Source organism: Lytechinus pictus, chromosome 12 (genome assembly GCF_037042905.1).
Source record: "Lytechinus pictus isolate F3 Inbred chromosome 12, Lp3.0, whole genome shotgun sequence".
Lineage (NCBI taxonomy): Eukaryota > Metazoa > Echinodermata > Echinoidea > Temnopleuroida > Toxopneustidae > Lytechinus > Lytechinus pictus.
Genome location: NC_087256.1, coordinates 10480426 through 10507305, shown reverse-complemented (window position 1 = coordinate 10507305; position 26880 = coordinate 10480426). Strand labels below are relative to the sequence as shown.

Genomic DNA, 26880 nt, shown 5'->3' with positions numbered 1-26880 from the left:
CCAAGATATGAATTATAAGTATAAAATACCTACCACAAATACTTTGCCTTCCTCTACAAACTTAGAAGGCAACTTTCTTAAACTGAAATATTCTCAAGGAAATACGGTTTGGAGGAAAACATGATTCACACTAGATGAAACAGTAATCAATCATTAAAAATATACTATGTATGCACTTCTAATATTGTACTTTCAACATTTAGTTTAATATCATCATTCTATCATGAAACTTCAACATAGAAACACATGTAATATATTTATAATTGATTAATCAATTGAGATTCAAAGTGACTATCAATAGTGATTTTCTATTACTTATCATTTTACGATGTTAACGTATCATTTGCACTCTTAAAAATAACAAGGATAAGGTAAGAATTTTTCTATTTGGGGAATCACTTATAATATTTTAGTATAACAAGTTTTACTGTATATATACCATGGCAAATAACCAGGCCTAAATATAAGATTTTAACATAGTGTACATGTATATGTAATACTACTAAAAGTTGGTCTGGCCAAGTCAAATTTCTTAGGACCACAGTATAGGGTGACCTGGGTCCCGTAACACAAAAGTCAACGATTAATTGTACGCATCATTTTCATGATTGATTTTACATTATAGCCAATGCAACCGATTGTTAAAAAATGTTCTACAATCATTGCTAAGCTTTGTGTCATGGGCCCTTGTTCTGAAAATTTGGCTTTGGGTCTAAGGCGATTACTTCCTTATGGAAGGATAAATTACATAGACAAACATTCAGATGCCCATGGTAATTAGACATCAATTATTTTGAATTCTGTAGAATTAGTGACGAAATAGCCTATAACCATGGACTTATTTCCCATGTTATAACCTAGGCTGAGGCTGCAGCGTTTGTATTCGCCTTTTAAAAGTCTGATGCTGTTACAAGAAACGTCAGCAATACGTCTGATGCGGAAGACTTTATACAGTGGATGCGAAGCTGCCGCCGCCTACAAGTATAATCCTTTCTTGCTTTGGTTGTTGTTTTATTTGCATCGAAAAATATCTGCTGGCAATTTTTGTACCAAAACCCTGATTTTCTATTACAATTACTACCAGTCAACATCTTCGAGTAATTTTACAAGAAATCATGTTTGCATTTTTAATTTGATGTAATTTGATGCAAAAGTCTATTTGTTACAATGATTCATATTTCCATATTAAGAACAATACCACCATAGTGTCACCGTAGAAAAAGTGTTATTTTCAAACAAACCACAGCATATTGTTATTATCAAAGAAGCCCAAATAATTGTCCCACCGATGCATGTATGTCAAAACTGCACACAAAGTGACAGAGAAGTAGCCTAATGAAATATGGTATTTATTCAAGAAATCAATATTGAATTATTCAAGCGTTGAAGGTCTCTGGGGCCGAAATACTAAATGAATGTGCCTAAACATGACAACATGATCATGAATCAAAATATTTCTACCCCCTCCCCGACCCAAACAAAACACATAAATTGATCACTCTTTAAAACACGACTTATATGTAGACCTCATATGTGGAATTCTTTCATTGCACTGTAGATCTACCATAACACACACACATCATTTTACTTAATATAAACACAGTGCAATAATTATCAAACAAGATACCTCAGTATCTAGATATACAATATTTCATAACTTAGTTACAGATACAAAACGCAGTTTAAAAAAACGCAGTTTAATCTTTACTTTCACTATACAAAACAGGAAGTTCATATAAAATAAATGTAAAAAAAGATCATAAAATCCACAGGGCAAAACATTGCAATCAGATATTAGATCATTCCTAATTGTAAACAAGGATAAATAAAGTGCATTTTGCCTGCAATTCGATAACAAACAAACATTGCATGCAGTAAATAAGGAAATGTGCCATGACATAATGAATCACACAAATAAACCCTTAATACAATTAAAAACTTAATCATCCTTTCCTAAACTCAATGATCTGTTACCTTCTTAAGTACATGTATTTCTTACCATTTTTTTTCATCCAGTAGCAAATCCAGCAAATGTGAATTCACATGAATTCTGTCACTTTTACATGTATTAATTACAAATAAGAACATCAATTACCTATCCTAAATCATGATTTGGGGTCGATCTCATTATATTTCTCTTGTTTTTGTTTGCTTGTTTAACAAAAAATCTATTGGGGAATTCTCTGTTGTCAATATGACATGGATTTCCATTACCACATTTACCTTTATATGAGTTTCTTTCAAATTTCATTCTTTATTTTTTTTTACATTGAACAAATCAACAGTTAAAGAATTATTTTGCAAGAAAATCAGTCTTGTCTGCAACAAATTGACAAATATAAAACAGAGCAAGATGTGTGATATGATATGTGCTCATTAGAAACATGTATATATAAATTTGACATACAAAAATGTGAAGTATAAAATGATGTTTTCCAATCTGCATATCAATCTAGTCCTAAATGTATCAAAATGTAAAGAAGAATACTTCACTAACACCCCCATTAATCTGAAATGCTCCATTTTATTATTTTCAATTGATTACCAAATATATTAACATTGAAAATGGAAAATTGAAAACATTCAATTTCAGGAAGTTTTATCTCACAACTTGGTTCCAGCATGGATCCAGCTATGGTTCCAGTAGGCTGGTCCTTAGCTTATCAGTTCTTAAAATTCTTGTAAATAAGAAAACAAATAATTTATCAAACCTCATATCTATTTCAGTACAAATATATAAAATAGATTCAGGAAGAGACACATTCAATTACAAACTGAAGTAAATATCAAAACTATTTACCTGTTTCCAATAATGACTACAAAAGATTTTCCTTTCAAATGGTATCTTTTCTGTGTAAAATTTGTTTAATACGTTTACACAATACATCTCACATCAAAATGAGAAAACAAATATGTGGGGGAAAAATATCAAAAACTAGTGAACTTTCTGATAAAAGGTTAAATTTTTATATCAGCCACAAACAGTTGTGATTGAAACAAATGAAACTCAAATTGATAACAACATACATGTAGCTGTGTATCTAAGGAATTGAAGATCAAATAAATCTGAATTTGAGTTAATTTTCAATCGATCTTAACATTACATGCCTCAAATGATAAAAATCAATACAAACAAATATATTACATGTTTGAAATCTTAGATATACAAGTGATCCTTCTTTTCACTAATGGGCAGATTTCCAGTCCTGGAACATTTCATTTCAATACATATAATTCAATTCAATAAATTCCAGTTGTGGTAATGATCCCATAATGAGTACGTACAGAATCCAATAAAATGACCACTAAAATGTTTGTACATATGATGAGCCAAACAGTTCTGATGGAAAAATATGTAATTGCTGAGAAATAGCAAAATATATTCAAGCCATGTGTCAGGTCTTTTGCTAAGATTAAGGGGAACCCCGGAGTAGTGGTCCATCTGCACTCCCCAATCAGTTATATCGGGAGGAGAGACCTGCGGGTCAGTGATTCAGTTCGCTTTACGCCTCCCAGGCACAGGTGACGCCAAACAAATAATAATAACAATGCAACATCCAAGATTTACTTATCCGTGTATGTGATCCTTGGTGTGATCGTTTTACGGGTTAGATTTCATGATTTCACAATGTTCAGTTTATGCAAATGAACCAGTTGGGTGTTTCATCAAGCTGTTTGTAAAGTGGTGTACAACTTGAACACAAGACAGGAACATGTTCTTAGGTGCTAAGTCAGCTTAGGGATATATCATAGGGATATGTCATATAGCATAAGAAAGGGTCACAGTCTGTGTATAAAGTCATTGGTAACTTACATACAGCCCTCTGAAACATCCACCAGATCTAGAGCTATGATGATATGGTGACAATGAACATTGATTTTAAAATCTTCCCCATTAAATTATTGTACCAACAGCTATATAAGATTAGCTTTAATAGTTAAAACAAAGAAGAAATACTCCTTACAAATAGACTCAATTTCACCTAAGATGCGTGTTGCATTGTTGTGAATTAATAATCACCCTAAATTCCATACAAAGATAATGACATCGTTCCTGAGCTTATCACAAAGAGCACTCAAATCTTCACATAAGAAAGGAATATTTACACAATAAATTACACAACATAACCTTTAACAAAACACACATCTATCATCTTGTAAAACAAAATCTTCTTATAAATAGTACAACATACAAAAAAAATCTCAAATCAACTCAAACTGTCTCGCAAAATTGGAGACTGGTGTGATTTTTTGAAGTTGCTTTCAGGAATCCTTTCTTGACAAGGGGGCAAAGGGGATGGGTTAATTCACTTGTGTTTAACACTGACACATCAGGGGGCCGTTTCATAAAGCTGTTCTTGTGGAAAATGGTATATTCATTGGCGATGGTTAAGCGCGTAAGAAAGGTTCACCAGTCGTTCTTAAAGTTGCTCTTAACTTACGAACAGCTTTATGAAACGACCCCCTGATCATTAAAGAGTGCTGGTGGCACAATGTAAATTGACAACTTTCATGGTCCATGGTGGAAATGGGGAAGGGGATCTGAAAAGCAAATCATTGAATAATTTCAGCGGGGTCTTTAAGCGTCAGAGCTGAACATGTTTACCTTGCAGATGACCAAACCGGAATAAATTTACAATAAAGTAACTGTTAAGAGTGTTGACATTATTGCCATTAAAATTCATTTTGCTATGACTTCTGATATATGAAAATAATTCTCAGGGTAAAAGAAAAGGAAAACAATTTTTTTTGAATTGATACATAACACAGCAATCTCTACGATATGATTCTTTAAAATACATGTATATGAAATGCTCTTCCACAATAATCTGTTTATGTGTGCGACACAAAAAGGAAAACAAGCAACTAGACATAACTCAGTGGCAACATTGACTGAGAAAGGAAATAAAAATGTGAAACTGGAGCAAACAGGCTACCAGTGTCTTTTTGGACAATCAGGTAATTTCCTTACTATATGAGATGCATTAGCAGATTTGATTCTATATAGCAACATCAGAAAAATATCTCTAAAGCACTTGACAAATATATTACAACCCTGGTCACTGGATTCAGGATTGCCTGTATATAAGGTGTATACACAATCACCACTCCCTGGGGAGTATTCCCAAGTTGAATGTCTTGTTGTGATCTCCCAGCAAACACCAAACAGATTGACATAGCACATAAACCTTGAAGGCTCACTTCATCAATGATCTTCGAGTGAGCTTCTTATAATAGAATCCCCTTCAATGTTAAGTATGATTCATCTTATTCAAACCATGGGACACTATAAAAGGACAAATGAAAAGTAATTTTATGCCTACCAATACTTTCTCAGGCTATAATGCTGAAGATAAAGCAAATATAGAACATTATTGCAACAAAGGACATCCCTGTAGAAACTCTCTAGAACGAAGTAGGTGGCAAGTTGAAAAGGATAAGTTCATTCCAATCCAAAGATTTCATCACACTTGCAAAAAGATAAAAACTAAAGTCTTCTTACATATACATTGTAGAGCCTCACAGAAGCTGATATAATCTGTTGAGGAAAGAGAGAAACAAGAAATATATTTAATCAAATATGATAAACACTGATATAAAATTTAGCTACATAGACAGATGCATACATGTATTCCATAAAGTATGTACATCTGACCCCTTATTTGTGGGGCCTCTCTCAAATGATTTCTCTGTTTTCTAGTTCATTTGAAAGAAAGGTTATAATGTTCCTTGCTTGAGTAGTTTGTAATGTGGAATAAGAATTAAACAAGGCATAAGCGATTTGTGTCTCGCCCACTTATGAAAATAATCAGAAATATTGTGATTTACGAGGGCACGCAACAGAATTGTATCGAAAGTTCATTGTGAAATGACTGGGATGGAATAACACTTGTCATAAGAGTCTTGCACGTTAACTTTAATGTTTACCTCAAAATGAACTTTGACCATACCATGTGACCTCCCAACACAATAACATGCAGGTCCCCTAAGTACATCTACCATCCAAGTTTGGTTGAAAAATGATTTACGGTTGCAGAGTTATGTGTAATAAGAGTCTTGCATGAAAACTTAAACGTTGGCCTGAAAATGACCTTACCATGTGACCTGCGACTGCAGCATGACATGCAGGTCTCCTAACTACATCGACACTCCAAGTTTGGGTGAAAAATGACTTGCGGTTGTGCAGTTAGGTGTCATAAGAGAATCTTGCATGTAAACTTTAACGTTGACCTTTGACCATACCATGTGACCTCCCAACACAATAACATGCAGGTGCCCCAAGTCCATCTACCATCCAAGTTTGGTTGAAAAGTGACTTACGGTTGCGGAGTTAGGTGTCATAAGAAAGTCTTGCTTGTAAACTTTAACGTTGACCTGAAAATGACCTTTGACCTTACCATGTGACCTCCAATTGCAGCATAACATGCAGGTCCCCCAAGTCCATCTACCATTCAAGTTTGGTTGAAAAGCGACTTACGGTTGGGGAGTTATGTGTCATAAGGTTTGTGACGGACGGACGACATTTTGATTCCTAAGTCTCGCCTTCACCTCTGGTGGGCGAGACCAAAATAATTATTTTATGGAACTGCCCTTCTGCATCTTTGTCTTTGGTATATTTATCCCCTTGCCCACTGAATGATGAGGGTTAATTGAATGTGCTTTGATCAAAAAGTAACTCAAAAGCTCTTCATTGATGAATTATAACTTATATCAAGCAAAATCTCCTATCACATGTACATGTATGATGGTAGCCCCTCTCCTCTCAAGAGCATAATAGCCTCCCTGTTGATTTTTTTTTTCCAAAAGAGAGTTGCAACTCAGAGCTATTACTTAACAGATCATTTTGTCACTTAAAAACTTAGTTAAAAAGACTTCAATGATATTAGATAAGAGGTTTTCTCACACATTGCAAGTTCCCTGACCCATAAAAAAGAATCAATTCCTTGAAACTTTCTATACAAAATATCTTCCACTTACTTGATGAGTTAAGATGAATGTATCCAGTACTGTCATCTGTTTATTGGCTCATCTTCATTGGTACGCTTCCTTATGTGACCTAGTCTGCAAGGGTGAAAATACATGTAACATTAAAAAAAAAAAAATCATCGTTATTGAGATGACCATTATCATACAAAAACAGCAACATAGTATATAGATAAGTGTTGCATATTGTTATTACCCTATCAGAAAACCCATTTCAAGCACTGTTTGATTTTCGCATATAATGGCTATATTATTTCATTTGTTAAAGAGCCTTTTTTTAGAGGAGGAACAATCATAATATAACAGACGTCAAAAGGCCAGGGTAAGACAAACTAACTCTCAAGTGGGAGCATGGGAATTTGCGAAAAATGGTCATTCAGTGGAAGATCTCTTGCTATTAGAGTCACTATGCACTGTAATAATGAAATGAGACACAAGGAACCATTCCTGAATCCTTAACGCTACATCAATCAGAGAACCTGACCTGTTGGATTCTTGGCTTCCTGTGATTTTTCGTTGAAGTCTTGGAGTTAAGGGATTCACATAGATATCTTACCTGTCTTGGCAGACTGTAAGTTCTTATTGTAGTCTTCGAGTTTCATGGATATATACAGTGATATCTTACCTCTTGAATTCTTGGCAACCTGTGAGTTTTTATTGTAGTCTTTGAGTTTCCTTGATATATAAAGTGATATCTTAACAGTTAAATTCTTGGCAGACTGTAAGTCCTTGTTGTAGTCTTTAGCTTTTATATTCCTGGATATATACAGGGATATCTCAGCTGTTAAATAACTTGGCAACCTGTGAGTTCTTGTTGTAGTCTGAGTTTCCTGCATATATACATGGAAATCTTACCTGTTGAATTCTTGGCAACCTGTGAGTTCTTAATGTAGTCTTTGAGTTTCCTGGATATATACAGGGATATCTTACCTGTTGAATTCTTGGCAACCTGTGAGTTCTTAATGTAGTCTTTGAGTTTGCTGGATATACCTACAGGAATATCCTACCTGTTGAATTATTGGCAGACCGGAAGTTCTTATTGTAGTCTTTGAGTTTCCTGGATATATACAGTGATATCTTACCTGTAGAATTCTTGGCATCCTGTGAGTTCTTGTTGTAGTCTTTGAGTTTCCTGGATATATACAGTGATATCTTAACAGTTAAATTCTTGGCAGACTGTAAATCCTTGTTGTAGTCTTTAGTTTTTATATTCCTGGATATATACAGGGATATCTCAGCTATCAAATTTGTGGCAACCTGTGAGTTCTTGTTGTAGTCTTTGAGTTTCCTAGATATATACATGGAAATCTTACTTTTTGAATTCTTGGCATCCAGTAAGTTCTTTTTGTAGTCTTTGATTTTCCTGGATATATATACAAGAATATCTTACCTGTTTAATTCTTGACTATGTGTGAGTTCTTATTGTAGTCTTTGAGTTTCCTGGATATATTTAGTGATATCTTATCTGCAGGGACCTGGGAAGCTGGGGTGCCCAAAAATTATCCTGGGGGTGCTGCATGTATTATTTTCCATAGACAGCACCCCCACGAAAATCAGGTTCCCCCTGTATTTTTTTAAATATGTTATAATGTACATAATTATCACATCCGACAATCGCAAATCATTTACATAGTCTTTCACATATTCCAATAACATCCCTCCTATAACGCGACTCAATCAAGCTCCAGCGGGGCAGCACTCCGATACAGACGTGGTCGCGCGCAATACGTGATAACCATACACACTCTTCCATAGCAGGGAGGGACATGGGGTGGTGGTTCGACTTGAAACTTCCAGGTTTTATGTCGAATCAAGTGAGCGGGCGCCCGACCGCCCGTGTATTGTATACTTATAATTTTAAGTCAGACAATAGAAATCAAATTTCACAGTCTTTTTCACCCTGCCCCATGTCCCTACGAGCTGGGAAGCGGGGTGCTGGGGGTGAAGCACCCCCAAAATTTGGGGGTGCTGCGTGTGTTATTTTCCATAGGCAGCGCACCTCCTGGTAATCTAGTGGTAGGTATGATAAATGACAGAAATGTAATGAAAATGAACGACGTTTTGTAGAACCCCCCCCCCCACTTCAGGATTTTCCGACACATTACTTGAAATAGTGTTCAAATTCACCCTCTTTCACATCGGAATATCAAATATGCCAAGATTCTAGGTCTACCTCTAAACACGCGCACTCATGTTTATTCAGATATGCAGCTTGATTTTTTTTTGGGGGGGATACTCCGGGCTGAAAATATTTATATCAAATACATTTTATAAAAATAAATAAATTTTCTCAAAATCTGATAACGATTAGTTAAGTTATTTAATTCTAAAGTTAAATAATATTTTATGAAAATGGTGATATGCATGTCGTCATGAATATTTAATAGGTGGGCTGATGCTGTCACATCCCCACTATCCTAGCTGTTCCTTGTGGAATCAAAATTGTTTCATTTTTTCATACCAGAATGAATGATATGTCTCCCTTATAATGAAATAAGTTGCAACAAAGAATATTTAATGGACTAAATCAGTTGTCAATTCAACTGTTTCGGTTCTTGAAAAGAAAATATTGAATAAACCTAATTTTATATAATAAAATACAAAAGAACAAGTGGGGAATAATGCTAATCTTTCAAATGCAATAACTGTGATATTCCTTGTCTGATTTTGATCAAATCTTTATTCTTATGTTCGTCTGAGTTTTCTTTATCTGTTCAAACCATTTTACATTCAGTGTGGAGTTTTAGATCAGAATATCCAAAATTTTCTGCACGCGCTTCGGGAAATCTTACTTGTTGAATTCTTGGCATCCAGTAAGTTCTTGTTGTAGTCTTTGATTTTCCTGGATATACATGTATACAAGGATATCTTACCCATTTTCATTTTTACTCTGTGTGAGTTCTTATTGTAGTCTTTGAGTTTCCTGGCTATAGACAGTGATATTTTGCCTGTTGAATTCTTGGCATCCAGTAAGTTCTTATTGTAGTCTTCGAGTTTCCTGGATATATACAGTGATATCTTACCACTTGAATTTTTGGTATCCAGTGAGTTCTTACTGTAGTCTTTGAGCTTCCTGGATATATATACAAGAATATCTTACCTGTTAAATTCTTTGCACCCAATGAGTTCTTGTTGTAGTCTTTGGGTTTCTTGGATATATACAGGGATGTCTTCTAACCTTGTTGGAGGTAGGATGTTAGGGATGTACTTAGCAAACAGAGCAGGCTTCAACTGAGCATAATCTAGGATTTAAAAAAAATCATTGTAATATCACATGTTAAATTCCACATAATATGAATCTTTGTGTGGAATTGATAGTTCATTAAATAATCAATTTTATTGTTCCTAACAACAAACATTTATTTTTTCACTTCAAAGTCATGATATCTTTCTAATATGAAAATGCATACAAGCCCTAAGTATGCTGAACTGTGCAAACTTAATACTATCTTCATTTTCATTGTCTTCATCATTATAAATCATCATGAATTTTATGTCAATTAACGATATCATGATAATTTCATTGTGTAAGTCATTATCATCAGCAGCAGTATTAGAATAAGTAGTAATATAAATAGTTGTAGTCATGGGTGTCGATCGGTATTCTTGGTTGGGGGGGATGATTGACACAAATATTCTTGTGGATGTGGATCTTTCAATATTACCCCCACTAAAATCACAAAATTCAATTTGTGTTACAAGTAAGCCCAGTGGCGTACCGTGGGTCATGGCATTGGGGGGCACCAGCAAAAATATTGAGTCACTTAGTGAGCGCGCGAAGCGCGCTCAGTTGCCAGGTATACTGACCTAATAGACACACTTTAAGGACAGTGCCATATATTAAACAGATATGTATCTCACTGATGAAATAATGCGAGCACGAAGCGCGAGCTTAAAATTTTTGATATTCGGATGTAAAAAGGGACATTATAATCAACTTTTTGTAATCATGATACTTACCTGTCTCGCTAAACAATGCAAGCGCGAAGCGCTAGCTGAAATTTTTTGTATATATTGACCCCAAACAGGGAGATTTTAAGGACTATATTTAAGGAATCCACTACATATCTCACCACAGTCATCTAATGCGAGTGCTAAGCGCTTTCTGATTTTGTTAGAATTACACATGAAGCACTTGAAGTCATTGTTATCATGATTATTAACATACGCATCTCAATAATCAAATATTGCGAGCGCGAAGCGCGAGCTGAAAATTTAGGAAATTCAGACCTGAAAAGGGGCATTCTAAAGCTTGTTTGTAGGAATTCACTAAGACCATACGTATTTCATTAACCAAATGATGCGAGCGCGAAGCGCGATCTGAAAAGTTTTGATATTGAGATCAGAAAAAGGGACATTTTAAGGACTAATTTTAGGAATTCATGGAGAGCAGACATATCTCACTAATGCGAACATAAGCACGGACAAGAAATGTTTTATATTAAGACCTTAAAATGTGGCAATCACTTTGAGTAGTCATGAAAAGAAGCATACTATTGCACATAAAATAATAATTCGAAGTGCGAGGAAGTATATTGAAAACAGGAGGTTTTAGTGCTACAGGATTATATATCTCGTTAAAGTTAAACAGACAATGTGAGCACCAGGAACAATGAAGACATGGGCCCTAATAAAATTATGTTTCATAAAGTTATGAAAAATGCGTCTTATGTAATATAACAGAATTATAGTATAATCTAACATCATCATGAACAATAATTTCTTCTTTCCCATTACATTCCCTTCCTCTCTCCCTCTTTTTCTCATTTTCCTCGTTTTTTTTTGTCAGCCGATTGGATGGGCATTGTAAAAATATGATCATATTATATTGAGCTCACTGAACCTCAATATTTTCATGAGAGGTATCTGATGGGGTCACATGATAAAATGTTTAATATTCAAAAGGGTTGTAGATTAAATGGGACAAACATCATGCACTTGGATGTGGGGAGGGGTAAATCTGAGAAAAGTTTTTTGTACTTTTTCAAGATCTACCCCTCTAGGATTTACGTCCATGAAGGTTTCCCTGTTTATCTTGCCACCCTTTTCCACCCGTTTATTTTTCCACCCTTTTGAATTAATTGATTTCTTAAAAATAATTTATTCACCACTGGTGGGATGGAACACCCAATCAACAAAAGTTTTTTTTCGTCGGGGTCCTTTTATGTCATGTGTTTAAAAAATATAATATACCGGTACATAAACATTTCATTCTTTTTCATCTTGAACCTCCACCCATCTGTTTAAAAGCCCTGGAAAAGAATGTTTTTATTTAATGTCGGAAAGTGGAATTTTCATTTAGGTCACTTGAGAAGAATGTGCCTAATTTGCATATTATTTTTGTACAGGTGTTTGGAATTATCTTGATCGGCCGGATCACTAGATAGGGTTAGGATGATCGATGTATGTACACTCGAAAAATTCTAGTTATTTTCTAATCCTTGTTATGTATTTTAAAGGATTTTAAGGATTTGTTTTCTCGTAATATTGAGTGAAAACAATATATATACTTATATCTTTTCATATTGGCTGTTTCAAAGTTTAACAAATCCTTAGCGGAATGATATTTTTTGGGGTGGTTCCGTGACTCCACTGCTTGTTGGCATTTTACGTTAGGTAGATTATTGCACGTCCTGGTTCTGGTGCAGGTCGGACTGCAATCGAAGCAGGCCTGGGAAAGGGCTGATGTAAGTGTCGTTTTATCTTATTTTTGCATAGAATTACAGTAAAATGTAATTAATTTAATAACTAATCGTTTCTATACTATCATGGACAAAATTATGAGAAAAGAATGACTTGTTTTAAGATTGAATTTAGTCACTTTTACTTTCATTGACTTAAGCGAGCAAGTGTATCTCGGTCAAGTTCAAAGACGAGTTGTATCTTACAAATTATGAGGATATTTACTGGTTTACTTTTTGTGCTAGACATTGTTGGGAATAATGAATATAAGTAATACTTGATATTTGAAAGGTCAGAAATTTAGGATTACTTGTTGAATTGAAGAGAAAGTTTTAGTAGATTATTTAAAAGATAACATAGAGGGCGTTCTATAGTAAACATTGTATTTCAAGATGGCGGCGCCCATGGTAAGGTATGCTTCTAGCTGACCTCGTTATATTATATGATGTGATGATTTCTGATTATGGTTCTGAACTAAGAAGTTAGATCTATGACTTCTTTGCTTACTGAACATACACATATTGTTTGTAGACTTAAATTACTCTTTTAATTGCAGTATCAGATGAGTAAACTGTAATAGAGAATGGTTGTGTTAAGCTCAATAGACAGAAATATGCAGTTTGACTCCGTTCGATAGAGCTACTTGCTCTATCAAGTACTTGGGTCTTGATCAAAACTTTGGAATTAATGAACATAGTTTTTACTAATTGGATTATTTATTCGTGCAAAAGAAAACATTAATATTTGTGAGTATATCATTACCAATGATTATCCACACTGAAAGTAGTAGAATTGTTTGAGAAATATAATATTTTTTAAACTATTAATTCAGGGAATTCTAAGCAATTTTATCATGAGTTGGAGTTATGATTATCTTATGGTTACGATTGTTGCTTTCTTTAATTATAGCTGGTCCGACTCATTTGATCCTCATCGAGATTTCGAATAATGTAGAAGCTGCTACTCCTTTGTGGTATCCTGGGTGATGTAGGTGGTGTGTAACCACCAGTAGCCTCTGACTTTGGGTAGGCATTAATTACATGGACTCTTCTATTTCTGTGTATAAATGATTCATTTTAATAGAATATCGTGATGTATACAGTGTATGATGCATTCTTATGTCATCTGACTAAATATGAGTAATATGCTTATTACATTTACTAAATAGTTTTGAGATGATAGCTACAACGATAATATTTACAAGCTGTTTTTGAGGAATGCATGTATTTTATCATTTCAGTAAATGATAGAGATGAATACACCCCACTTTCAATATCAATATTTTGCCATGTATTCAATATCTGCAGTCTATTATGTACATTGTGTGATGCAAGTGCTAATGACATGTTTTTGAAATGGTGTTATTGATAATCTTATTTCATTTCTGTCATTGCAGGGTTGTTGTTTTGTTACTCCTTTCATTTTGTTGGTTTTGGCAAACCTCAATAAAGTCGAAGAAGCTCAGATCTGGTGTCCCGTAGCATCTGTAAAGTTTGCTCCATTACGGTCTTAATTGGCTAACTCAACCCACCCCCCGACATTAATAACAATATTGCGAGGGAAACAAACTGATTGATGGCATACTATAATCATCATTATCAAACTTTTCATTTTTTCATCATCATTATTACAATTTTTCTACCCTGAATTATTGGGGGGGATGATAATACAGGCCATCCCCCCCACTTGAAATATTGGGGGGGATATATCCCCCCCATCCCCCCCGTGATCGACACCCATGGTTGTAGTAGTAGAAGTAATAGTAGCACTAGCAGCAGTAGTAGTAGTAGTAGAAAAAGTAGTAGTACTAGCACTAGCAGCAGCAGCAGTAGTAGTAGTAGTCGTAGAAGTAGTAGTAGTAGTAGTAGTAGTAGAAGTAGTAGTAGTAGTAGTAGAAGTAGTAGTAGCACTAGCAGCAGTAGTAGTAGTAGTAGAAAAAGTAGTAGTAGTAGTAGTAGTACTAGCACTAGCAGCAGCAGCAGTAGTAGTAGTAGTCGTAGAAGTAGTAGTAGTAGTAGTAGTAGTAGTAGAAGTAGTAGTAGTAGTAGTAGAAGTAGTAGTAGCACTAGCAGCAGTAGTAGTAGAAAAAGTAGTAGCAGTAGTTGTAGTAGTAGTTGTTGTTGTTGATGTATTAGTAGTTGTAGCAGCAGCAGTAGTAGTAGGAGAATGAGTAGTATGAGTAGAAGTAGTAGTAGTAGTAGTAGTAGTAGTAGTAGCAGCAGTAGTAGTAGTAGTAGTAGTAGTAGAAGTAGTAGTAAAAGTAGTAATAGTAGGAGTATAAGTATTATAGTAGGAGTAGAAGTAGTAGTAGTAGTAGTAGTAAAAGTAGTAGTATTAGTAGTAGTAGTAGTAGTAGCAGTAGTAGTAGTAGTAGTAATATTAATAGTAGTAGTAGTAGTAGTAGTAGTAGTAGTAGTAGTAGTAGTAGTAGTAGTAGTAGTAGTAGTAGTAGTAGCAGAAGTAGTAGTAGTAGTAGTAGTAGTAGTAGTAGTAGTAGTAGTAGTAGCAGTAGTAGTAGCAGTAGTAGTAGCAGCAGCATAGTAGTAGTAGTAGTAGTAGTAGTAGTAGTAGTTAGTAATAGTAGTAGTTAGTAGTAGTAGTAGTAGTAGTAGTAGTAGTAGTAGTAGTAGTAGTAGTAGTAGTAGTAGTAGTAGTAGTAGTAGTAGAAATAGTAGTAGTAGTAGAAGTAGTAGTAGCAGCAGCAGCAGCAACAGCAGTAGTAGTAGTAGAAGCAGTAGTAATAGTAGTAGTAGTAGTAGTAGTAGTAGTAGTAGTAGTAGTAGTAGTAGTAGTAGTAGTAGTAGTAGTAGTAGTAGTAGTAGTAGTAGTAGTAGTAGTAGTAGAAGTAATAGTTGTAGCAGTAGTATTAGAAGCAGCAGCAGCAGCAGTAGTAGTAGTTGTACATGTAGCAGTATATTGCTCCTTGCAGAGTATCTGCTGTAAATTGTTCCTCTAAAAATAAAGACCCTACAATTAATTGACTTCATTGTTCTTAATGCCATGACTGGCACTGAAGTAAAAGCAAACACCCACTGCCATTGAAGCAATGTTTGTATTTCAGTTACTATAGTTACATATGGATTGTGTGTGTGACTACATGTATACATTGTTATGGTGTCATATCATTGTAGGGGGTTCCCCCACAAATGGGGGATTCCCCAAGGACATTCGCTAAGGGTATGACTCACCTTGACTGAATGAGTAGAGACTGTTAGTGATTTCAGAGGCTACTTTGGGGTGCACTGCAAAAGGTTTAGTTTGGGCCTCTTCCAGCAAGGCTGATAAGGGTATCAAAATAGAATTAAAAACATAGCAACTATCTAAACATGACATAGACACAATAATGAATGCATGGTTGTTAAAACCTTTCTGTGTTGAGAGGTGATATAGGAGCAAGAGTCGGAGATACCGAGTACATAAACTAGATACATATAACTCATAGGATTCATTTGTTAAAATATTGTTTACATGTACATTATCAGTGTGAAAAATAACAAAGCAAAAATTAAGTATTCGTGGCTCGTCAGTCATAAATATAATTCAAGTATTATAATTGAAAGATTCATTCCATTTATTAACACATAAATGTACATGTTTATAAATGTGGTAATCTGTATCATCCAAAATGATGACGTACTGGTTATTTTCACAGTATGAGTTTTGTTCACCAAGACAGTATTATTCAAATATTTGGTTCAAGTCTATCTCCATATTGGAAAAGAATATCAAATCAATTCAGATGATTCTACTCACCTAGTACTCTAGCTATGTGAATATCAACTATGTACTGTATGAAGACATTTGTTAATTCAACACTAAGCTCACTTTTGATTCGAGGTACGATGTAGAAACGATTCTGAGAAATGAAAAGGAAAGGTAAACAAGATATATGTCTCCATGTATTTGATGGATAGCCAATAAATGAATTGATTTTAAGAAATAGAACATTATGTTTTACACTATGATGAACCCAACTATCAAACATAAAGTATACCAAATGCATTCAATTTCAGTCACAACTCCTTTGATCAGATTTCAATATCATCACACAAAATCTTTGTGTAGGAGCCGTGGTGCAGTGGTTCTGACTCTCGCCTTGCAAACAGAGGGTTGTGCGTTTGAATCCCACCGCGGTCTGGCATCCTTTGGCAAGGCGTTAATCTACACTTTGCCACTCTCGACCCAGGTGCTAAATGGGTACCAGGTAGGATGTGAAAGTCATTGTAGCTTGTCCAGTACTGTGTGTACCTCACCGGCGACTGACTGGAATACTCCCCAGGGAGTGGAGAATGTGCACACATTGTGTGCGGGAATGACTGATTGAATGCGATGACTGGGGTAATAATGTATCTGTAAAGCGCTTAGACACGTTGTTCGATGTATTAAGCGCTATACAAAAGCGGATTATTTTTATTGTCTTGCAATGAAAATTTCTTTAAGATACAAAGAACGAAATAAAAAAATTGATAAATCATAGCATGTTATAACAATGACAATATTACTTTAAAATGTACAGACCTCACATGAAAACTACAACCTTAAACCTCAGCTTGAATGTTACTTATACAAGCAGATCATACTTAATGTAGTACCACCAATAACTTTGTGCAATAGTTATAAAAATCGTCCTTTAGCTTATCAACAAGCCACTAAGTAAAAGTATGTTGGAATTTCATTTGAATCATTAAAATTTATCATAATTCACAAATATCAAACAATTAAACAGTAGACCTAAACAAGCCATTAGGCATGGGTAACCATATTACTAATGGAGTTGAAACTGAATTTAAGAAAGACATTTTAATAAAAGGATGGATCTGAAATAAGAATGAAACTGCATAAAAAAGCAGGTTCATTCATAGTTTCATACAAGGACAATAAAACCTGACTTACCAAATAACTGAATATGGCTACAATGGATCCCAGTGCCTGAGTATACTGTTTTACTATGTAATGAAACTGCTCCAATACTTGACTTTCAGAACAATTCTACAGAAAAAGAATAAAATTCAAATCAAAATCATGATCAATATACAGGTTCCAGGTATGAATACATCACTTGCATTGCATTTTTTTTTTAAATTACAATGCAAAATTTCCTTGATGAAATTCAACATGAATGAAAACTGATTCTTTTTCCTTTGAAAACTATATCATTCTTATTTCATACATGATTTTAAAAAATGAATTAAAAACAGATGTGGTGTTAAAATTGATTTTAAAACTTTTCATACACATATCTCTAATAAAGGAAGTGATGTATTTTGACAGGAAACCTCCACCTTGCATCAAGTTTCCTTTTCCCTGGGATAAACTAAATGTTATGTACAAAGATGAACAGATAAATAGAAACAAGTGTAAAGGAAATGAAAACAACATCTGCTCAAAATATATCAGAACACTAGCCACATCTGAAATTGATGGGACATCCCACAGCCCCCCCCCCCCTCCCCTACCTTCAAAGAAAAGGTGCTTCCAAAGGGGCTTGGATATTATTATTATCCTGGCTTTAGCCCATGATTGATCATAGTGCTTTTTATTTGGAGAAAAATGGTTTCGGTAACTTCAGTTGATAATGGTTACACATCCAATACTCATTTCATATCTATTCTTTAAACCAGAAAATGGCCTTGTCAAGAAAAAAGTTAGTGGGATGTATTCTTAGAAAGGCTTTCACTCAAGAAAGTCAATACATACCTGTAATTGGACTGCTTTATGCTGAAGATGTAATATGATAGTGTTACGTAGGTCACAGTACATTCTCTCAGCAAACTGCTGACAAACACACTTGTATACGCAACTGTTGAATAAGAGAAGTGAACATGCAGATCATAAAGAACCGTCTAATTTATAAACAATTTCCAATGATAAATTCTTTACAAATTGAAGGATTCAAATTGATGTACATGATTTTGACTCCTCTTAGGTACTTGGGCCCATATTCTGATCTCTAGTTTCATCTTAACTCTGATCTAAAGTTGTGGTTTTTTACCTTTTTCTGGATAAATACATGTATTGTGGAGCGTTGTGGCCTAGTGGATAAGTCTTCTGACTTTGAAACAGAAGGTCGTGGGTTCGAATCCCAGCCATGGCGTAATTTCCTTCAGCAAGAAATTTATCCACATTGTGCTGCACTCGACCCAGGTGAGGTGAATGGGTACCCGGCAGGATTAATTCCTTGAATGCATGAGCGCTGAGAGGCAGCTCGAGCTAAAGCCGGGGTAATAATAATAATAACAACGCGCCTCGGAATAGAATATTTCTAGATAGATGGCGCTATATAAATGCCTATTATTATTATTATTACTGTAGGTCACTCCTTGCGAACAAGATTCTTTTGGGGAATTTTACTATACATGTAATTTTTGACCCCCCCCCCTCCCTTGATTAAATCTTTGATTTTTTTTTACCACTGATTATTGTGCTTAGCCTAGCTGACATCTTTCAAAATACAGTAAGACCTGTATAAGTAGATGATGAAGACATATTAAAAATTTTAGGTTTCTATCATTCCCCAACCTATAAAATGATGTCAAACATACCCCCCCCCCCCACCCCCGATACACACAAACTTACCTGTACATTTGCTCATAAGATATTTTCATGAAAACTCCCGGTTCCTGTGTAAGAAGCATCTGCACTGCACTCTCAAGCTGTGGCCAATATTGCACTCTATAGTCCTCCTCTGTCATAAACCCATACCCTATAACATAAAAATAGGACAAAAGATTCCCTATTCAATTTGATTCATATGATCTCTCATCTCATTAAACAAAAATTAGGAAATATTTCACAGGATAGCATTATAAAAGATAAAGAAAGAAAAGGAGTGTGGAGGATATGGGGGGATTAACAAAGGCCATTGACCTCTCAAAGCTAATCCCCATATCTACAAAACTTCAAATAAGAAAATACACACATATATCCCATACATGTTAAAAATATGAGAAAACTTTAAAACATGCAAATTTACATCTATAGATCTTGAATAAAATCATAAAAATGTGATTTAATCAGAAGGATGATATGAGTTATAAAATATTTCCTGAATCAACAAATACTTGGACTTTCTTTGAGGTCATGTGACAAAAGAAACATACCTAGATCTGGGGAGAAAAACTGTGGGAGACTTACGTGTAGTTTGCAATGTAGAAAAGTTATGACTACAAAGTCACTCATTCCTAGTTCGCCACACACCTTCTGCACCACACAAACACACACACCTGACATTCACTAACCAACATGGTTCTGGAAATAGTTTGCAATGTTGAATGGCATCTCATGGCATCTGAAAGTAATTCCTGGAAATGTTTAATTATGTTTGGTTCTGCCAATGAAAGTTGCCTACACTCATTCCTAGTTCGCCACACACCTTCTGCAACACACACAAACACACACCTGTCACTTCCTAACAAACATGGTTCTGGAAATAGTTTGCAATGTTGAATGGCATCTTGTGGCATCTGAAAGTAATTCCTGGAAATGTTTAATGATATCTAAAATATATATAAAATATTTCCTGAATCAACATATAGTTGGACTTTCTTTGATGTCATGTGACAAAATAAACACATCTAGATCTGGGGAGAAAAACTGTAGGAGACTTACGTGTAGTTTGCAATGTAGAAAAGTTATGACTACAAAGTCACTCATTCCTAGTTCGCCACACACCTTCTTGCACCACACACAAACACACACACCTGTCACTCACTAACAAACAGGGTTCTGGAAATAGTTCGCAATGTTAAATGGGATCTCATGGTATCTGAAAGTAATTCCGAGTAATTCCTGGAAATGTTTAATTATGTTTGGTTCTGCCAATGAAAGTTGCCCATGTTTCTGGTATCAACATGAAGTTTACAATACATGGCTTTCGGTCATACCATTTTGAAAGTGTGGGCGATAATTGATACCAAAATGAGAGGTGGCATATCAAGTATTTATGATATTTATCGGCCGATGCAAGTATTGTACGATTCATGAAATTTATCCGCTGATGCAAGTATTTTTAAAAATCTAAGTTGGCACTGCTTATGATTTTGCCGCCCTCTATAGACGCGTCGCTAGGATGCAATCACAAAGAAGACAAGATGGCGACAATAATATCTGTATGTAAAACGCTCCTCTACTTTTAATATTTTCATTTATTTACAGCATTATTGTAACATAAAAACAAATGAATGTAGGCTAAAAGTTGCAACCTACATGTAATTAAAAGAAGTATATAGCGGCAGCGATTGCATGAATGGCCTGCACGTCTGTAGCCTCTTTGAGGCGTTCAAGTGCAGTATTTACAAGACAAGACAACCTATTATTGTAAGCCCATTTACATAAGTTCGGACTCTAAAGGCCACAGAAAACAAGTATTTTGGAGCAACATTGCTGTCTCCAAAATACTCGGTTTGTGTCGGCGAATGCAATCCTGCCCCACCCATGGGTGCATTACTGCCTCCGTGTACAGGAAAATTGAAGGCACGGCGCATGCAAAATTGCAACAAACTCCCGCGAATTTAAGAAGAAATTTAATCAAATCAAGTACTTCTACAAAACATACTGAACGATGTGAAGTAAATTCCCCCTAATATGATGATCATCCCTCAAATAGCGTCATTTAAGCATTGATTTTTCTTCTCGTTGACAAAATACGGACATCGCTTCCATCTCCCAAATTTTTCGTCTAATTAGCTAAAGAGGGCGCGCGATTTACCTTCATATCAAAGACACTACTAAGAAAAGACTAGGCACAAAAACTATTTTACATGTAAATTGATGCAAAGTGTTACGCGAAGTCGGCAAAGTGTCCAGTCTTTTTACTGTAAAGACTTTGGTGGAACGTTTATTGACAAACGAACGGTAGCACTGCGGGCTTCGTTCAAGGTACGTAGAATTTTCATTTTTTTTGTTTAATTTGTCATCGTTTGAATGTTTTCCAAAAAGTATTTTTGTCAGCAAAAATAATATAAAAAGTATGTTTTTTAAGTTATTGCATTGATTGGTGTCTATATTTTATCAAACAATCATGGGAAAATTGCGCATACAATGAATCAAGAATTTAGTTTCAAAAATACTGACAAGCTGAATTAAGGTTGTGAATTGTATTAGCGCCAACAACTACCTTCCTTTTATTTCCGTGGAAGAGACATGCGAAGCAACTTTTCAGGACGAGGTAAGTGATTTTGCTCTTTTTTTATGTGGTTTTTATATAGAAAAATATTTGTAAAATTTAAAATGGGTTGCTTTTCACCAGAAAAAGCCCTGGTGAGTAGGGGAATGAGTTTCGGCTAACATTATTTGCGTTATGAAGCGATGTTAACCGACAACTCTAAAATCCATTGCGTTAAAACGTTCGTAGTGCGAGGTTAGTTTAACCTCGCAATACGTGTGAGTGTCCCGCCCCCACCCAAGGGTTCATTACATGCCGCCGCGCACAGAAAAGTCAAGCCATAGAAGTCGTGTATTGTGGACACCAGAAGTGAGAACCCAGCACGCGCGACCCACTAATTAGAAATCCACTGCCAAACGCGGTTCATGGTGTGAGGTTAGTATACTAATACTAACCTCGCAATACGTGTGAGTGTTCCGCCCCAGGCTCCATGGAGACAGGCGCGTAGCCAGGGGGGGCAGTGGGGGCGGTCGCCCCCCAAGAAAGAAAAAAAGGAGAAAAGGAGAAAAAGAAAAAGCGAAAGGAGAAAAGGGGAGAAAGGTATAGCTTTGTTGTCTTTTCCCTTCTTTTTTGGTTAAAAGAATAACAAGTGGAACTCACAGGGGATGTTCAGTGATACTTGATTACTCTTATATCCCAAGTTTTATGAACTAGATCTATAAACTTTCAGAGTTAGGATGGTAATTCAACAAACACCCCCAACATGGCCAAAGTTCATTGACCTTTAATGACCTTTGACCATGGTCATGTGACCTGAAACTCGTACAGGATGTTCAGTGATACTTGATTACTCTTATGTCCAAGTTTGATGAACTAGATCCATAAACTTTCAGAGTTAGGATGGTAATTTAACAAATACCCCCAACACGGCCAAAGTTCATTGACCTTAAATGACCATTGACCATGGTCGTGTGACCAGAAACTCGCACAGGATATTCAGTGGTACTTGATTAACATAATGTCCAAGTTTCATGAACTAGATCCATAAATTTTCAAAGTTATGATGGTAATTCAACAAATACCCCCAACTTGGCCAAAGTTCATTGACCCTAAATGACCTTTGACCTTGGTCATGTGACCTGAAACTCAGGCAGGATGTTCACTCATACTTGATTAACCTTATGTCCAAGTTTCATGAACTAGATCCATAAATTTTCAAAGTTATGATAGTAATTCAACAAATACCCCCAACTTGACCAAAGTTCATTGACCCTAAATGACCTTTGACCTTGGTCACGTGACCTGAAACTCGAGCAGGATGTTCACTCATACTTGATTAACCTTATGTCCAAGTTTCATGAAATAGATCCATAAATTTTCAAAGTTATGATAGTAATTCAACAAATACCCCCAACTTGACCAAAGTTCATTGACCCTAAATGACCTTTGACCTTGGTCATGTGACCTGAAACTCGAGCAGGATGTTCACTAATACTTGATTAACCTTATGCCCAAGTTTCATGAACTAGGTCCATATACTTTCTAAGTTATGATGTCATTTCAAAAACTTAACCTTCGGTTAAGATTTTGAAAATAATTCTCCCAACATGGTCTAAGTTCATTGACCCTAAATGACCTTTGACTTTGGCCATGTGACCTGAAACTCGAGCAGGATGTTCACTAATACTTGATTATCCTTATGGCCAAGTTTCATGAACTAGGTCCATATACTTTCTAAGTTATGATGTCATTACAAAAACTTAACCTTAGGTTAAGATTTGATGTTGACGCCGCCACCGTCGCCGTCGGAAAAGCGGCGCCTATAGTCTCGCTCTGCTATGCAGGCAAGACAAAAACCCTCACCGAGACTTTCTTCTCTCTTCATATAAAATTTTGCTTCCGTGCTCCACGCGGGAAAAATATCAAAATTGCCATTCCCTTTTGTTTCCCACACCTTTTTTCTACTCCGTTTTTCCCATTCCTGCCTGTGGGAATTGTATATTCTTGCCAGAAATTATAAAGTATACATGGGTGTAAAGAGTATGACAAGTATTTTTCAATAATTGCATTGACACAAAAGTTTGGCTCTTCTGTTCGGAGCGGGTGAACATTAACATCACTCCCCTAGTCCCCAAATGCTATTTCTTCCGCTTTTCAGCAAGTAATTTTTGGCAAAGTATCTGCTCAAAGGGGAGGCATCAAATTCGTGCCGTGCTATGCAAAGTATGTACGATATTATACTTCATATCGCTGCACATCCATGTCTTGTTTTGCGCCATTGATTTGAAATTTTGAATATTTCTGAAGTTTCTTTATCAAAAGGAAGCACTTAAGGACGTTCCACAGTTATGTTTGTGCGCATCATGATCTGCGCATATTTTACACTCTGCGCGCTGACATCACAATGGATGAACTGGCGATTTAATCAGCTGTAGGTATTGTGAGCTGATTTTTCTCCTTATCTGCATGCACTTACTGCAGATCTGATGTGTTATTTCATGAAGCTAATAAACTGGAATTATTCCATGGACCATTTTTTTATTCCTCTACAATTTCAAAATAGTTTCTCTGTAGTGCTGCAAAGTATGAGGAATATGACCCCGAGTTTTGAATAAATGGAAAAGTGGTTCGGAATTTTCCCTCACATAGATACTGCTTTTGGCGCGTTTTCGGGTGTTTTAAGAAGCAAATTTTCTCTAATAAGAGTGCTGATAGTTTGAAAACAAGCACATGAACCCATATTTTTTAATGTTTGCCCATCTTAGGTATACCTTCCTCTACAACTTTGCAAAGTTTGGTGAAAATGACATGGGTTTTGAATAAAGTGCAGCATTTCTTTTACTGCTCAAGTTTGTTATTGAAATTTTAAATTTTTGAGGTTGAGTATCTTTCCCGCAATTTGTAAGAACTGAGTGTTGTTAGACTTAAATGAGCAAACAATTGACAGCAATATAGATAGATTATCCATCTTACGGATACAATTATTAATCATATTGCAAAATTTGATGAAATTTTCATGGATTTTGACTGAGTAATAGGGCTATAAACTCAATGTTGTGATCTCGTGAGGTCTAAAAATGCCGAATTCTTTTGGATGCGCAATTCTTAAGAACATCATCCATTTTGGGTAACTTTGAAGCTCTATTGCAAAAAAATCAAGCACATGGACCCATGTTAATTTGTGCATATTTGGAATATTCAGGTGCTAAAGTATCTATGTGCAAAGTATGATGAAAACGACATGGATTTTCAATGTTTGGGAGCAAGACTACGGAACCATTCGCATTTTAGACGGTATTAACAGACTTTTGCTTGTTCTCGGCGCATTTTGGGCTGTTTTAAGCCAACTCGCAATACTTTGGACACTGATAATTTGAAAACGAGCACATGGACCCCATAATTTAAACATCTTAACTTCTTCAGAATATATTTTTCTACAAATCTGGAGAGTATGATGAAAATGACATGGATTTTGAATGTTTGGGGGCAAAACTACGGAACCATTCGTATTTTAGGCGGCATTACTAGACTTTTGCACGTTTTGGGCGCATTTTGGGCGATTTTCATGCCAACTCGCATCACTTTGGACACTCATAGTTAAAAAACAAGCACATGGACCCCATATTTTTAACTTCCATACACCTTTGATATGCATTCCTCTACAATTTAGCCAAATTTGATGAAAATGACATGGATTTTGAAAAAAGTGCAGCTTACAAAATACTTTTTTAATTTTTGAGTAGATTCACGTCTTTGAAGATTTGTTTTTTCCGCGTTTTTGCACCATTCTTGCCAAATGAGGGCGTTGCTGACTCCAACTAGATATAGTTTTACCAATTAAAAGACTTTCTCTTACTTTGGTATACACTTTGTTATATATTTTGAAAATTTGATGCGGTATCCACTGAGTAATGATTTAAACTCATTTGGTGAATTCGTGAGGTCTAAGAGAGGCACAATTCTCTTGATTGCGCAAGATTGCATATCATTCAAATACGGCGACTTTGAAGACCCATAGAAAAAAAATAAGCACATGAACCTTTATTATTTTTTGCATTTTCATAATGCATAGATACCAAAGTAACTCTCAGCAAAATTTGGTGAAAATGACATGGACTTCATTTTAACTGTGGAACGTCCTTAATATGAGCGAAATTACACATTTTCCCCCCCCCAAAATGAATCACAGAGGTTTCCGCGCTTCGCGAGCATGGGAAAGAAAAGGTCTCTCTTCTAGCTTGCATCATCCCTTTCACATTTTGGGCTTGTTTTTCTTCTTAATCGAGTTATATATAGGGCCTAATCTTAGAAATATCAAATTTAGAACAGGTTAAAATTTCAGAATTTTTTTTAAAAATATTCGCGGGAAGAAAAAGAGCGCCTATGAGTATGAGTATGACTCAGTATTTCCTTCCTGTATATAGGCCTACCCGTCTTCTACTCTGTTTTGCAACTTGAGTTAAAGAAATGTGGATACACTTATTTTTATAATCAAATCTGATGTGACCAAGGTAGTCATAATCATTTCTGTTCTCTATTTTCATAAAACTTTAATTTCTAAGCTTCCAGTTCCAGTTCCACGCTTCGCGCAGTAAGAGGAATTATTTCACATCTTCAATCTTTTCCCATTTTGATTTTTGGGGGCACTCATAATTTCTTTCGAAAACAATTTTGTTTTAATCATAGCAAGTCAATATTCGAGTTGATAAGGGTACTAGAGACGCAAGAGACGCCTTCTTTTTATTTGACTTTGATGAGATATCGAAAACTTCGCGCTCAAATGACAATGTCAATGACACATCAAATGACAATGTGTCAATGACAAAACTTCAATTCAAAATGTCAATGGGTGGGACTGTAAACATGGTAAACAAAATTTATAAGGAGTTCAACTTACCGAGAGGTGTTAATAACGGCGAATAGTCATTTCTTTTTGGATCCCCCATAACGCAGGATGGTTCATTCCACCATCTGATATCCTTCAAACGCCTGTCGAGTACAGTCTTTGCTGGTAAAACTGAGATTTCAAGCGAGAATTAATTCCGGTGTTTACATTCTTGCGACAAGTTTGGCATTTGCGTGCGCCATTGGCCATTGTCTAAATTTATGGT

At 35.5% G+C, this 26880-nt stretch overlaps 1 protein-coding gene across 1 annotated transcript; it reads right to left on the bottom strand.

Moving 5' to 3' along the window:
- Positions 1 to 729: 729 nt before the first annotated feature.
- LOC129273291 (CDK2-associated and cullin domain-containing protein 1-like) lies at positions 730 to 26880 on the bottom strand. The gene is made up of 9 exons (XM_064107339.1): positions 26667 to 26880; positions 19243 to 19369; positions 18364 to 18466; positions 17560 to 17655; positions 16420 to 16522; positions 15855 to 15944; positions 10085 to 10226; positions 6979 to 7062; positions 730 to 5539 (listed from the first exon to the last, which is right to left on the bottom strand). The coding sequence occupies exons 1-8, from the start codon at positions 26713 to 26715 to the stop codon at positions 7011 to 7013; spliced, it is 762 nt and encodes a 253-aa protein (XP_063963409.1). The 5' UTR covers positions 26716 to 26880; the 3' UTR covers positions 730 to 5539; positions 6979 to 7010.

Excerpts from the sequence above, each read along its gene's own strand:
- LOC129273291 (XM_064107339.1), bottom strand. The coding sequence starts at position 26,715 with ATGGGGGATCCAAAAAGAAATGACTATTCGCCGTTATTAACACCTCTC. Across the intron at positions 17,656-18,363 it reads ATAAAGCAGTCCAATTACAG|AATTGTTCTGAAAGTCAAGT; the intron begins GTATGTATTGAC and ends CTTTTTCTGTAG. Across the intron at positions 7,063-10,084 it reads GGGTGCAAAGAATTTAACAG|ACTAGGTCACATAAGGAAGC; the intron begins GTAAGATATTCT and ends TCACCCTTGCAG.